We start from the raw sequence: 15,241 nt of genomic DNA, 5'->3' as shown, positions 1-15,241 counted from the left end.
TTTGGCGGAATCCAGCTCTCACTGTAAACAAGCCCGACTTAATGCTGGCAACGCGGACCAAGCTCTGACACCAGCATATAGGGACCTACCAGCCCATATCAAAGGGCCTGGTACCACATACTCCCAAAGTACCCCCCACAGCCCCCCCCCCCCCCGGGGATGCAGCTGTAATGTTAGATTAAATAGTATATTTGGTTAGGTAAATTGCTTTAAGAGCTATATTATTAACACTACTTGAGACCAATAAGCTGTAATACTCTATTTAAATACCACCTTGCCTGGTCTTTATTTGTTTTAGTCAGAAGATTCTAGGATTCTTTTATTCATTAAGGGATTGCACACACTTCGTTTGATTCAAGAAACAGTCAGGTTTATAAAAATGTAAGAATTTATTTTATCAAACAATTAAGACTTAACAAATGTTTAACCTACTATTCACTGAGTGGATGCGAACAAAAGGATGGTGCCTGGAACTTATGTGTGAATATAACGTAATGGAGTCAGAATCGCCGTTTTTCAGAGAGCTGAGTTCTGGACATAAAAGATTTTGGTTTGCAAATAAGCTATGAAGTTGTTATTATCAAAACCACATACAGACGCTATCTCGCTGTATTCTACCTCACCCGTTCTGGAGACCCCCGTTTGGATCCGAGATGTCAATGAGCCGACGACCCCTCTGCACTTGGTTCGTAGAAAAACCTCGATGCGACCAACTCAGTCCTGAGATGTCTCCGAGTCACAACGATAGATGAAACTGGGCGTCTTAAAAGTAACTCTGAAGGAGTTTGCGTTAGCTTTGTACTACAGGTACTGTCTTGTTGTTCTCAGCTTTGCAGGTGCGAAAAAGGTTAAAGGTTTTGACAACGTGTCAAAATCTTTGTGGGTTAAAGAAGCTTTTTTTTTCAGATAGTCGGTCTGAAGCTTTTCTCTAGAACCCTCGAACTGTTGAACTGTTCGAACTCTACTGAGGGAAAAACCAGAGCTACTAGTTTTAATAGATTGATGCTATGGATTTGGCTAGCCAATCAGGAGCTGACAAGTTTGAGAGATGTTACCAAGAATCTCAGAACACACCCTCTTTGATCTGAAGACTGTGAGTCTGGGCAACAGGTTAACCATGTGTCATGCGTTAACTTAACCTTACTCTGTCTTTGTATGAGTGCAGATGGTGATGACCTCATCAGGTAAACATGCTAAGCATATATCATTAAACACAGATCAATGAACATTTCTGTGTTTATAATTATAAAATCTTCTTTCTTCTTTCGTCTGGGAATAAAGGAGTTCATTTAAAAGAGTTCCTCTGTGAAGGACCTTGGAGGAGAGACTGTTATTGTTTATCTTTTATTATCTCTCAGAGCTGCAGTCCAGTTGGTGTGAGGGAGGCAGGCTCTTATTAAAGGGACTACGTGCAGACTTCCTGTCTCCTGTGAGGGGAAAATATTGTAGGTTTTGTCATAGCCAGGGGTAAGTTGACCTGGCTGTGGATCTGACCTGTGGGATCTCAAAATCAGGCCATTTCGTGACGTTACACAGTCGAACGCCAGAATCAGAATGTTTTATTGCATATGTGCGAGAAACAAAACCTTAGGAAGTTGCTGCAGTGCTTGGTGCAAAAAAGGAAGATTAAAATAAGAGATAAGCAAATATAGGAAGTAAGAATATAATCATGATAAAATAACTATAAAAAGTGGCAATACTTAAAAGATACGGCTGCTATATACAAGACAGTGTAGGTACCAATCAGAGTGGATCAGCTCAGGTACAAACACAACACAGGGTCAGGTGACTGGGATCAAGCGATTGGAGTGGGCAGACCTAGGATTTTTGTTCATGAGTCCGACCAAGTTATTTCTTGGTGAATGAGTTAAATACAATATATCAACATGCATATAAAAGGGAGCACTCTACCACCATGGCATTAACTCAGATAACAGATGATTGGTTGCAAGAAATTGACAATAAAAACCTAGTTGGAAATGTGCTGCTTGATTTAAGGGCAGCTTTTGATGCTTTAGACCAGGGATTCCCAAAGTGTGGTGCGCGCACCCCTGGGGGTGCGCGAGCTGCCGCTAGGGGGTGCGCGAGGTGAAAAGTGTAATGGCTGCAGAGCTTAGAGAAGTCTGTCATATGTCACCATTAGCGTAGAAACTCATTTGTGGGTGGGCCAAAGAAAAAGTAAGTGGGCACAATAAATGTAAGTGAAAACAAGTATATTTTTGCGCGCGTGTCCTCCACATGTGCCATAGCTTCATAATAACAATGCGTCGAGCTTCAGCACTCTTGATAATTTTTAACGGTGTTGGAGAAATCTGAAGGTGGTGAGTCATTCTGGCAGATTGTAATCAACACCCTGTCTCATGCAGGTGTTCTGACATTGTAAACCTCACACACAGAACATTGTGGATGTAACAAAATAACAAGAAATGATTCCCATTCAGGCTATTAACAGCGCGCTGAAGATCTGAAGTTCAGAGTGCGTCTGTCAGAGGTCAGACGTGTTCCGGCTGAACCACGGCTCACGGGTGCACAAGTGAGCACATCTGGGCTGGGCAGAAGTAATTTTACAACATTGGTTTAAATAGCGCGAGACGCGGTGACTTGAGCGGCTGTGCCGCGCGCGCATGCGCGCGCACACACACCCACGCGCACTGTTTCAATAAGCGCACACGCTGCTTTAACTCCGGCGCGCCGTCAGACTGAAGGCAGAAATGAACGCTGCCTCCACCGTGATAAAAACTTTTAAGAGGTTATTTTTCATTCAAGGTTAAATTAAGATATTAGCTTCTGGGATGAGTCGGTCCGCTCCAGCCAGTGACTCCTCATGAACCTGACCACAAGTCCTGTTACTGCAGCATTTGTCATTCCAGTCAGCGTGGCAGCGGATCGCAGATTCAGCCACACCATAAAACAGCAATAAGTCGGTCTGAGGTAAAAGTGAACCTCATGGCTTTATCTTGTCCCCTATAGAGATTTGATTACGCACAAGTAGGTGATCAGCTCAGGTTTACGCAGAGCAGAAGGAAGGAGAGCGCTCTGGCCGCACAGGTTAAACGTTCCTACTTTAAGAAAACCGTTAAATTGCATTGTTTATGTGCTACCTGGGCACTCTAAATATTTATTTAAAATGAAATCAAAGGAAATTGTAATGTATCGAATGTTTATTAATTACTTTTTAAAAAATGAAAGTGATGGGGAATTTTTTTAACCCTTTCTGTTTAGCTTGACATCTGATATATATATATCTATAGAGATATATATATATATATATATATATATATATATATATATAGAGAGAGAGAGAGAGAGAGAGAGAGAGAGAGAGAGAGAGAGAGAGAGAGAGAGAGCCATGCCCCGATGTGGGGGTGGGGGGTGGGGGGGGGTGGGTGCGTCGACATGGTCGGGACATAGAAGGGGGTGCGCGGCTAAATAAGTTTGGGAACCACTGCTTTAGACCATAACATGCTTCTTAAAAAAGTTGAGGTGTTATGGATTGGAACCTTCGTCTGTAAAATTGATTAAGAGTTATCTCTCTGATCGGGAGTATACAGTTTATTTTAATGGCAGCTACTCTGAGACTGAAAGGATGTGCTGTGGAGTGCCCCAAGGTAGTTGTTTAGGACCTTAGTTGTTTTCCATTTTTATGAATGACTTGCCTATGGTGTTGGATCGTGTCACAATGGCAATTTATGCAGATGATATTACATTATACACACCAGCGAAAACAGTATTACAACTTAATACTGTTCTAAATAACGAACTAGAATCTGTTAATAGATGGATCACAGCAAACAATTTGATAATAAACACAAATAAGACTAAATGTTTGGTCATAGGATCTAGACACTTTTAAAAAACAAATCCACTCTTAAGCTTGACCTTAGATGGTACTATTATTGGACAGGTTGATGAGTTTAAGTTATTGGGTGTTATTGTTGATAATAAACTATCCTGGGTGAATCCGATTAACTACCTGTTGAAAAAAATGGGAAGAAGTATGGCTGTTGTCAGACGTTGTAGGAAATTCATTCCATTTCACTTAATTAAGAAACTAGTTCAGTCAGTGGTGCTTTCACACTTAGATTATGCCTCTGTGGTTTGGTCCAACACCAATGAAAATTGTCTAGACAAGTTACAAATTGCACAAAAAAAGGCAGCGCGCATGGTATTGGGAGTCCGTACAGAACCAGTGTAAATCTGTTACACAATAAGTTGTCCTGGCTAAAAGTAAGAGATAGATTGGAGTTTTCATTAACAATGTTTATTAGAAATATCATTACAACAAAAACTCCAAATGTAATTTATTCCACCTTGTCTTTTTTTGCGGATAAACATGATTATTCCACAAGACAAGGTATGCATGGACGATGTGTGTTACCTACGTGCAGAACAAATCAAATGCAGAAAACTGTGGTCTATCGTGCAATGGTGCTATGAAATGCACTACCAGGATTTCTGTTGAGGGAAACTAATAAAAAAAATGTTTTCAGAAAAAACTCCAAACATTTTTATTTTCCCAAAGATAATGTCAAGCTAAACATCTTCTGAAGTGAGCTGTGTTTTACATTTTAAGAATATATTTTGTTATGTTTGGGCTTTTGAGAATTGAACTGTGATTTTTCTACACTGCAATGTTATGTTGAAATTAGTTGTGTGTGTGCGTGTGTGTGTGTGTGTGTGTGTGTGTGTGTGTGTGTGTGTGTGTGTGTGTGTGTGTGTGTGTGTGTGTGTGTGTGTGTGTGTGTGTGTGTGTGTGTGTGTGTGTGTGTGTCTGTATGGTCATGTATGATTGATATTTACAATATGTTTATATATATATATATATATAATGTAATGACTGCATGAGATGAGACCCCAGGAAGAATAGTGGCTGTTTGTCAGCAGCTCATGGGGATCTTACTAAACAAACAAACAAACAAACCTAAGGGTATTGAGCTGGTCCAGTGTTCCACAGCCAGGACGAAAACCGCATTGCTCCTCCTGAATCCGGGGTTCGACAATCCACCTGACCTCCTCTCCAGAACCCCTGCATAGAACTTACCAGGGAGCCTCAGGAGTGTTATCCGCCTGTAGTTGAAACACATCCTGCGGTCCTCCTTGTTAAAATAGGGGGACCACCACGCAGGTCTGCCAATCCCCGATGTCCACGCAATATTGCAGAGCCACGTCAACCAACACAGCCCTACGACATCCAGAGCCTGTAGGAACTCTGGGCAGATCTCATCCACCCCCGGAGCCTTGCCACCAATGAATGATAAATTTAATCAATTTATCTGTTTTTAATTTCCCGAACATTTGACAGAAATAGTAGTTATCCTCCACCCCACTAGTCTGAGCTACATGCGTCAGGCGAGTATGAGTTGGGTCCTTCCAGGTTAGCTTAGAAAGAGTTTCCAACACAGAGATCATAATCGTAGACACCCTGTTGACTGGCGCTGACTATTGGAGCTGAAAAGATGGAAGTGCTTCAAGCTAGCTGACAACAAGAGCTTATTCACTTTTCACTCTGGGCCGTATCAAATCAAAAACCACCATTTCAGTATTAATTATGAACATAAACTATAATAAGGTGTGTAATATAATAGTGTTATGTATCATAAATCACACAGCATCACCAAACATTTATGTTCTCCAGTGGCACCATCATTTATTAGGAACCGGTGTATTGTGCAGTAGGCTGTATCAGTAGATTTATGCTGTCATTGTGCTCATGAGATAGTAATAAAATGGGAAAATGCATCTTATGTATATTTATTATTTAGATTCTTGTGAATATATATAATATATGTGACCAATTCCCCTGAAATAACGTTCATTTTGACCCGCCCACATTTGACCAAATCTTCTGGTTTCCTGTTTGATCTCATGTCTGACAGAAGATCAGCTTAATTAAAAAAGCCAAATTTTTTTTTTTTTTGCTTTTTCATGCTGAAGTTGATATTTTAATATTTTTGATTTGTTTACATTTCATGAATTCCAATGTTGACCGAAAAAAAAAAGAAAGTGGAAGAAAATGGTTTATTTTTCAGTTGAAATCTTTTTAGGCACATTAATTAATCAAAAAATCAATATAGATGGTCGTAATAAGGGACTGAAACACAAAAAGAGAACAGTGGAGCTCTAGTAATATCCGTGTGGTGAATTAAACACACGGGACAAACCTTCAGCTATAAAAATACAAGGTCAAACTTTTAAAACTCAGAAACTGGAATCGCTCGACAAATTTGCAAACCGCTCGTGCGTATTCTCCGCGTCCACCTAATGGTAATAAGTGGCCTAAATTTAGGCGCAGTGCGTATATAGGTTACTGAAGGTCCCCGTGTGGTGCCCTCTATTTTTGCCAAAGTGGAAATATTTTAAGGGAGGTGCAAATGAAGTGCCTCGGAGCCGCATGTGGCCATGAGGCGTGCAGTGAATAACCGGGCCCCACAAGCTGTGCCAACGTCTTGTGTGCCAAATGTGCGGCAAGAGGGTGGCATGAACAGTGTGCCAGCGCTAGTCTGCCTGGCTGCCAGGCACTTCTCTTTATCCAATCAGACAGTTCGGCTTGCGCGAGACCCCTATTCTTGTCTGTTCCCATCTCCCCCTGAATCTTTGTAACCCTCCTATGAAAAACGCAGAAGCGTGCACGCCTGTGTGAGGTTTTTTTCCCTCTGCTGCCTCCTCGGCGCACTGTTTCACTTACCTAGAGACCATAACCATCCTCCTGTTATTTCTATGTGCTGCTGCTGTCTACTTGGGTCTTTTCTTCTTCTCTCCGAGACAAAATCACAGGCTAAATGAGCATGCCGGAGTCTGTTTTTTAAGCATTTCATCAGAGTTATAGGAAGATGAGTTTGTCAGGGATGTCTGAGGAAGAAATGCTGTCTGTCTGTGTGTGGCTTTATTGGACATGATGAAGGATGATATTATTGTGGATGCTGCTTCGGCTGCGGCTGAGAGATGAGGAAGAAACCCATTTGTCTCACGCTCGCTTAGTGTAATGTGTCTATCTGTCACTCTCCACCAGGACTGGACGTTGGCGTTTGTCAAAATAAGCATAATGTCAACACTGCTTCTGTTTTTTTTTTACTGCAGGTCATTATTGTTAATTTTCTCCCCCGTCACCACTCTTCACTCTCCCTTCTCGCGTCTAATCCAGACAATGAGTAACACCACAGAGATTGCATAATTTCCCGTATTATCTAAAATTACAACATAGGGAGCGAGGAGGGAGAACGCTAGCCCGACAATAATTCTGTGATCACAGAATGATTACGTGGGAGTGAGCTGCTCAGAACGAAATAAAGTGCGAAGCAGCAAGAGTATATATATATTCTAAGAGTAATTACTGCGAGTAGATGAGGTTGAATGGGGAGGAGGTGATGTGAAGCACTTGCTGCAAAGATTAGGCTAATTCCAGCAATGCTCTTGTGTCTTCCAGGTTGACGACGCCATGCTTATGTTTGATAAGACCACTAACAGACATAGAGGTAAGTGCACAGCTTCTGCTCTCCTCCAACCAGCCGTTTGCTTTTTCCTGTTTTTCAGAGAATGTGAGAAAACAGTCATTTTATGTCCTTTCCCCATGAGATAACACAGAACAGTTCCATTTCACATGATATTAGGTGTACCATCTGTTCAACAATGGGAGCGTGTCAAAGTAATCAATAAGCTGGTACGGTGTTTAGAATGCTTGAGCGTCAGACACGCGTGCGTGTGTGCGTGTGTGTGTGTGATGATGACGACGATGACGGTGTGAGTGTTTCAGAGAGGTGCTTAAAGGGTGTAAAGATTGCGAGATGGTGGGTGCTGTGCTGTCAGATAACAGCATCAGATAAGACCCAGGAGAAGCACTGACTTTATCGCTCCATCTCATCAGCTCCTTATCTGAGATGAGGGGACATTTCTCTCTCAAGCAGAGGACTTTCCAAAGACAGGTTTTCCTCTTCGCGCCACGATGCGGTGTCAGAGTGTTAAAGTCCTGCAGCACAATTTCAGGCCTGATTTAAACCACCAGCCAGGCCCATGTGCCGCTCTTTGATTGGTGTTCATACTGTAGGTATGGTAAAGGAGCTTTTTTTAGGAGCCCGACTGTCACAGGCTGTTTACGTGGGTGTGTGGGAGCAGTCGGCAGGCACTGACAGGTATTCAGCGAGAAAAAGGGGCAGACACTCCTCTGGTTGTCACACCAGTCAGCTCACTTGTTGGCAGAGCTGCCATCACACCGTCTCTTTGTACCAGGACCGAGCTCTCTTCTGCCATAAAGGTGGAATATTTGTTTGCAGAAAGCACCGTTTCTTTTCCAACCGTATAAATGTTTTAAGTACAGTTGGCTTTAAGAGTGAAAGTGTTACCGTTTTGTGAGCTGGATCGGTTTCTGAGTGTGTATTTGCCGTGTGTGTGTGTGTGTGTGTATGGGGGGGATAAACTCTTTGAGTCTGGTAAACAGTTCCTAAGTGTGAAACATGTGAACTTTAGTGGAAGTGATCTATGGCTTTGAGGGGATTTTGATCCGCAGTGACAGAACCCAGTGTGAGGTCTGCTGTGAGACGAAGGCTTTTCCTGCAGTCGCTCTTATTTCGCACTCTTCGCTCTCCTGTCTGCCGCGCCGCCGGCCGCTCTCCGAGAGGCTCTGGGAGTGTGTGAGGCGTTTGCCTTTGGCCAGCCAAATGCCCTTCAAACCAAGACAGTGATGGAGGAACAGCCTCCTTGGCGATTTTTATGATGACAGCGAACATATTTATACTGGAGGGCGACACGGCGATAGGAGGCAGACGCAGAGCTGACTGCGGTTTCGTCCACCTGGCGTTTTGGGATTTAGTTCCGCGGATTGTGTGAAAACAGGAGGCGTTTACTACCTTCATCTTAAAAGCACAACAGGTCTTCTGCATGAATTACATCTAATATTAAAGCCCAATGAGGAAGCCTTAATAATTCATCAGAGCCATCGGTGCGTTTGTGTAATATTAATGGCTTAGTTGCCCTGTGACCACAAATGAAACGACATTGAATAGAATATCAGCGGGCCCAGTGATGGGCATCTGGCAGCGAGCGGTCCAAATGAATTCCCCACCTGTTTCCATTTTATCTTACAGATTGAATCATGAAAAAATCATTTTGTATATATTTTTTCCTGCCGATTGGTTGAAATAACACATTATTTATTCAACAATGGTACAATAAACAGCGCTCCTCGGATTGAAGTTGGCATTTTTATAATTGCAAGCCCGTGAATTTATGAGTTCACTCGGAGGAAAATTGTGCTTCTGAAGCAGCAACGCGGGGAAGAGCACATGAATTGTTGTTGTCTTGTACACCTGGAATACAACGCTAACGCTGCACTTTACAGCTGTGATGTTTAGCTTACGTACGGACTCCCAGTGACATGAGGTGTCTGCTTTTGCTGTGTTAATGAACAACATGTTCTTAAAGCTGGTGGGAATGTTTACGTCTCTTTTTTACATTCCTAAGTTTGTATGATATTAGGAATATTCTGAGTTTCCGTGAATAAAGCTCAGCTGATTTCTTGTTGCAATGGAAACGACTTCTTGTTCTTTGAGGCTTTGGTTTGAACCTAAATCTGTTCCACGTGTGAGACAAACGATCGACACTTGATTATGAGTGTGTTGTGGTCGGGCCTGTGGCAAATTGGACGAAGGACAAACGTCGCACTTGACTAGTAGAAGCGTTGTCCTTCAGACGGCCCCTGCGAGCCAGGCTACCCTTCTCCTTTCCTTCGTACTTTTGTTTGCATTCTCTATCTCTCCCAGTCATTCACTCTTATCCGTTCTTCTCTTTCTTTTACACTATTTCTGACTCTGCACCGTCCCCCCCCCAATCCCGCCTGTCTTTGCCATCTTGTCTTTTTCCTTTCTGTCTCTCCTGCTAGAGGACACTCGCTGTAAGCAAAGCTTCACACAAAGGCACATGCTGCACACCATCTTCTTGGCATTTAAAGGATGAGAATACGGCCAATTGTGTTGGAAATTGAACTCTCTAAAGCCTCCCTTCCCACCGCAGCAGTTCATTGTGGGCGAGTTCAGTGTCTTTGGTGGAGCGGCTTGAGCTGTCCAGAGGTTGATGCCAGAGGGCGCCCATTGTTCCATCTTCCACTGCAGTGTCCCCACCACTCCGCCTCCCTTCAACCTTCGCATCTTCCCCTGACATTCATCTTGTGACAGAAGGGGGGGGGGGGGGGGGGGGTCGGGAACATGTGCATTTGTCAGCACTTATTTTAACTTGTCTTTTTCCTGGCTGGTGTATTCAGCAGCGCAGGAGGGTCCAGATAACAGTGCGCCTCAGCTCCACAGCCGAGCTTGGGACGAGGCCCTGAGCACATGTCATAGGCTGCACATACCTGTCATCACTCCCGGCACCCTCCGCACGACTCCTGGGTGACAGGACGAGGCGCGCGGGTGGGAAATGAAAGCTTTTTGGAATAGCCCTGAGTCAGAATCGTTCTGTCATCCTTTACCAGCTCCCGTCCGGCAGAATGACACATGATCTATGATCTAAAATGTGATTTTACTGTCAAACACAATTGGGTAGTGCCAAGGCGAGTGTTGTTGCGATGAGGGGAAGATGGCATCTCCCGAGGAAGGGCTGATGAAAGACTGGCAGCTATCATTATCTGCCAAAGCATCTGTGAGACACAAGTACAGCCGACTGTCTTTACTCAGAACCGACTTTTCTTGTACAAATGATTAGAACAATATCCTTAAGGTAATAAGTTGCAACAAAATGAGAGTAAAAGTCAATATTTTCCCGAGACATAAATAGCACGATGTGATCAGTAAATGGTGTGAGGTGATCTGTATGCTACACGGAAACACAAGTCAGTACAAAAATGGTGGTGATGTTTGACATTCTGCTCAATTTTATGGCTTTTTGTCAGACTCTGAACCCGATAGTGGCTGCAGGCGGCGGGGCAGTAGCCAGACAGCTCTGGAGCAATCAGTGACTCCGCCCCCTAGCTAATTGACAGCTGACAGTCGCGATGCCGACCCGGGTCCGAGCTACTGTGCACACCCAGAATCACATACAAGTCACGTGAGGAGCGAGCGTTCCCGTTTGCCGCCCTCAAAACACAATCCTGCTCTCTGTGACGCAGGTGTCCTCCACTGAAGACGTTCTTTTACAACATGATCACTTCTTCCTCTGTTTCTTTTTATACTTCTGTAGCCTTCTTGTTTTATTTCTGAGTCTTATTCTGATGCCTGACCTCTAGTTTTAAGCTTTTGTACCTTGTTGTTTATGCAGACTAATTCTGGTGAGTTTTTAGCGCGTTGATCCTACGCTTCTCTCTCTGCAGCGATGTCTGTATCTGTGCCTAGCATATGGTTTTCATGTGTTGTTTTTCTTTGTTCTTGCACAGCACTTTGGTCTGCTGCCTTGCTGTTTTTAAACGTGCTTTAGAAATAAAACTGGTGTTGTATGGGTCAGCGCACTTGGAACCACACAGAAGCAGGGACAGAAAAGTAGAGGGAATGAAGGGAGTGAATACCGCATCGCGCTGTTGGTAAAGGCAGCCAGACCGAACCGCACAAACCCGAGTCACGCTGAGTGGTGCCGTTGGAAAAGGTCTGTCAGTGGGGTCCAGTCCTGAACCTTGAGGGCTCCATCCTGCAGGTTTCAGATGTTTCTGTACTCTGACACCTTATTATTTTAAATATAATTTATGTTATTTAAATAAAATATAATTTTAGAGCTTTTTTTATTTATGCATTTACGATGGCGGCAGAGCTGGATTATCAACGTGGAGACATGAGCAGATAGAGGTACTTCTTCTCCCTCAACAAAATACGGCGGGCTGCCCCGTCGACTGTTTTCCGTCACTATGACTTTTTCCGATGCTCTGATTGGTCCACTTGTGTGCACAAACAGTTTGAAAGACAACTGTAGATTCTACCCCACGACTGAGCTCTGTCTATGAGTCGTAGCCAGAATATAGATTTACATATAATAAGACAGCTTGCCAGGCTAGTTATATATCCCATTGATTCAAAACAGGTGTGTTGAAACAGCGACGCCTCTAAAATCTTAGAAAGGTGGCCCTCGAGGACCGGGACTGGACCTCTGACTCTCCAGATTTTATAATAAATTTCAGTTTCAGCGTCTTAATTCTATAACTCCATCCTCATTTGCCTCATGGCAGAAATTGTAGATCCCTAATTATGGTTGCATCCTTTATCTTGCCACCTATACATATATTTTACATGCTGCTGCACTACATAGCAATTAACCTTCCCTCTCCACCATATAATCATTCTCTTCAGTGACACATTTTGCAGATACACACACATGAATCCTCACAGGTCCTATTTAAGAGGTGACATATAGCACAGTTATATGTCTGGTTTGATTACCTGTGAGCAGCTTCTCAGCACCACTCTGGATACACACAAACCCACCAAAAAGCTAAGTATAAGAGAATGAGTGTATAGCAACTCCAATGCTAAATTAGACTCATTACACAGTTATAAGTAGCTGATTAATTGGGTCAAAAGTGCACGTCACAGCGAGTTTGGTTCCTGCTCTGCTAAATATTCACAAGATTTAAAAAAAAATAGTAGAAGATGTCAGTCAGCAAGTTAAAGTTTAGGACTATAAACAAAAAAAACTAATCTGTTTGGTTTGGGCGGCACACTCACACATGTGTTCCTCTCCACCTTTTTTTAATTAAACCATTAAGGAAGCTGATGAAACCAGAGAGTAACTTTCTTTCATATTTCTTTACAGTAGTCTGTAACCAGACAGCAGCCATTAGTGTAGCATTACAATGACTGCGTGGCTGATTGTGAGCCAAATTCCGTCTTTATCTGAATGATGCAAGTAATAGTAACGCGCAACTGTGTTGGGGACCAGAATAAAGGAATGCAGCCTGCGTTGTGACAGTCACAAGGCTGCTTTGTGCGAGAGAGCCACTGAGCGAGGCGCGTATTAGAAGCCACGTTCCTAGAGAAGAAGGAGAAGGGCTTTCTTGGTTTCGGTGTGAGGAAAGGGCCAAGGCTGTGTGAATTTGTGTCTGGTTCTTTTTTTCTGTGGCTTAAAGGGCTGGTTTTCTTCTTGGCAGACGAACAGAATACTGCATTGTGTGTGTCTGTAATCTCTTTACCTGGATTGGCAGCAAAACTAGCAAGTGCAGCTCCCAGTGTGGAATTGGCACTCAGCCGTCAATGTCACACTGAGCGAGCTGCGTCGCAAACAACCGAAAACCGGTTGTGTCGGTGGCACTGCGTGCATGAATGCATTCTTTTTTTGAATTTCTCCGGTTTATGTGCCTTTTTTGCATTAATAGCTAAACATTTCGCCTCATGCATAAGCAATGTGGACAGCATTTTGAAGCTCAGTGTCCAATTTCCTCAATATATTTTATGTATCATGCATGTGTGTGTCTGTAATCTCAATACACCGTGCAAGTCTTTGCCCTGGGATACAGACACTCATAAAGACTTGAGTAGGTGTCATTACACACGAACAATCTGACATAAATTTGCTTCTCTGGCCCGACTTGGTGAGGAGGGAAAAAAATAATGGGCCTCATTATCTTTCATCTTGTTGGCATATTACATTAATTATTTTATACAAGGCTGCCAGTTTGAGATCTGTAACCTGGGAAGCGAAGCTTCGCCTGTGCAGGTTAGCTGCAGCTCGCTGAAAAGTCCGGGTGTTTGACGTCACCACAATGCCTCATCAGCCACCGGTGTTAGGGATTGAACATGGCCGGCTGAGCAGAGGATGTCAGTCTGCAAAGTGATTGCTGGCTCATTGACTGAGTACGAGCGGAGGGGATGAGAGACGGGGGAGAGGGGAAGGAGTACAGTTAAAAGAAGAGAAAAGTACGAAGAGGCTGAGGACGAGAAATGCAGGAAAAGTGGAATGAAGGCATGGTGGGGGCAAAAAAAAAAGAAAGAAAAGGGAGACGTAAATAAAGAAAAAAGAGAGTGGCTCAGTGGGAAGCCTCCCCCTGCTGGCTCCTCTGGCTGGAACCTGCTGCCGATGGCTTCAAAAGAGCGCCAGGCAGTCTAGGCCTCTGCTTCTAGCAATTAGAGATCACTCCAGTGGATACCTCCTGGCCAGCCAGCAAATCCCTCAAAAATACCCTCTGATTACTACTGTAGGACACAGGCTGTTTACCAAATGGATCTAGCACTGCTGAGAGTGAGGTTTGATGATGCCTCCTTTTATTCCGGCTAGAGAGGCAGCGGGGTCGTGTGAGTTTTAAAGATGGCACCACAGACAATAATCATGGGCAGAGTTTATGCAAGGAAAAATGTTACTTCATTTCTTTCCAAACGATTTTTTGATCACCTCCATTCTCCAGAGTTGGTCTCTCCTCAAGTCGACGTGAACCTGGTAGACGCCGACTCTTCTCACCGCTCTGACTTGTCTGACTTGTGAAGGACGACACTGGTGCGGAGTAAAACAATCCGCAGCTGTGTCTGATTTAACGGATCGACACCGCCTTCACATTAAGTAGCATCAGATATTCTGGTTCTTCCTCTTGCGTCGCTGCAGCCCCCCCCTCCCCCCCCCCCACACACACACACATTCCTTATTGTATTCTCTCACCTTGACAGACCCGATATTAGCGATTAGTGTGAATGTCATTTAAATGGCAGAGCTAATCATACACTCTGGGTCTCCTTCCACCGGAGGGCCCCTCACCTTGGCCTAATCTCGGCAACGAAGGAAATGATGTGTTTAGCCACTCTTAATAACTGCTTTAGCTCATCATCTCCCAGGCGAGCCGGCTTTATGGCCAACCTGTTCCTCACCAGGGGGAGGCGTGGCATGGAGTGTGGAGCCAGGTCCTGCATCATTGTCCTCCTCCTCCTCCCCCTCCTCCTCAGGCTTTTCGGTACGATCCACATCCTGACACCGGCGACCTAACAGGCTCACCTCAAAATCAACACCAGCATTAAATTAGTTGTGATTGTGTCGTCTGCAATGAGCCCAAAGAGACACACTTGACAGGTTGGTGATTAAAGGGGAGAGAATCCTCCTCTTGTCACCTGTCGGTTTTCTCCTGACATCTAGCCCTCAATCAATGTTGCTGTAGATGTGTGTCCGTGCATGCCTGCGTGCGTGTGTGTGTGTGCATGCACACTTTGCACTCCCAGCCTGGATAGGTTTGTTTTTTCGTTAGAGTCTGCTGTGCAGGCCCTGCATGGCCACTGCAAAGGGAAGGAGGATGAAGGCAGGAGCTTGTGGAAGAAAGCCTGGGGTTTTAATCTCTTCCCCGTGTTTATCTCACCAC

At 44.0% G+C, this 15,241-nt stretch overlaps 1 protein-coding gene across 15 annotated transcripts in view; it reads left to right on the top strand.

Annotated features, from left to right (window-relative positions):
* Window positions 1–15,241, top strand: part of msi2b (musashi RNA-binding protein 2b) — a 337,759-nt gene that overhangs the window by 176,296 nt on the left and 146,222 nt on the right. For all 15 annotated transcript variants that reach the window (XM_015961077.3, XM_015961072.3, XM_015961075.3 and 12 more), the window contains exon 7: window positions 7,424–7,472. In XM_015961077.3, coding sequence (XP_015816563.1) covers window positions 7,424–7,472 — 49 coding nt within the window. The remainder of the gene's footprint in view (window positions 1–7,423; window positions 7,473–15,241) is intronic.

The sequence above is a fragment of the Nothobranchius furzeri genome, chromosome 10 (genome assembly GCF_043380555.1).
Source record: "Nothobranchius furzeri strain GRZ-AD chromosome 10, NfurGRZ-RIMD1, whole genome shotgun sequence".
Classification (NCBI taxonomy): Eukaryota; Metazoa; Chordata; class Actinopteri; order Cyprinodontiformes; family Nothobranchiidae; genus Nothobranchius; species Nothobranchius furzeri.
This window is presented reverse-complemented; position numbering and strand designations above follow the sequence as displayed.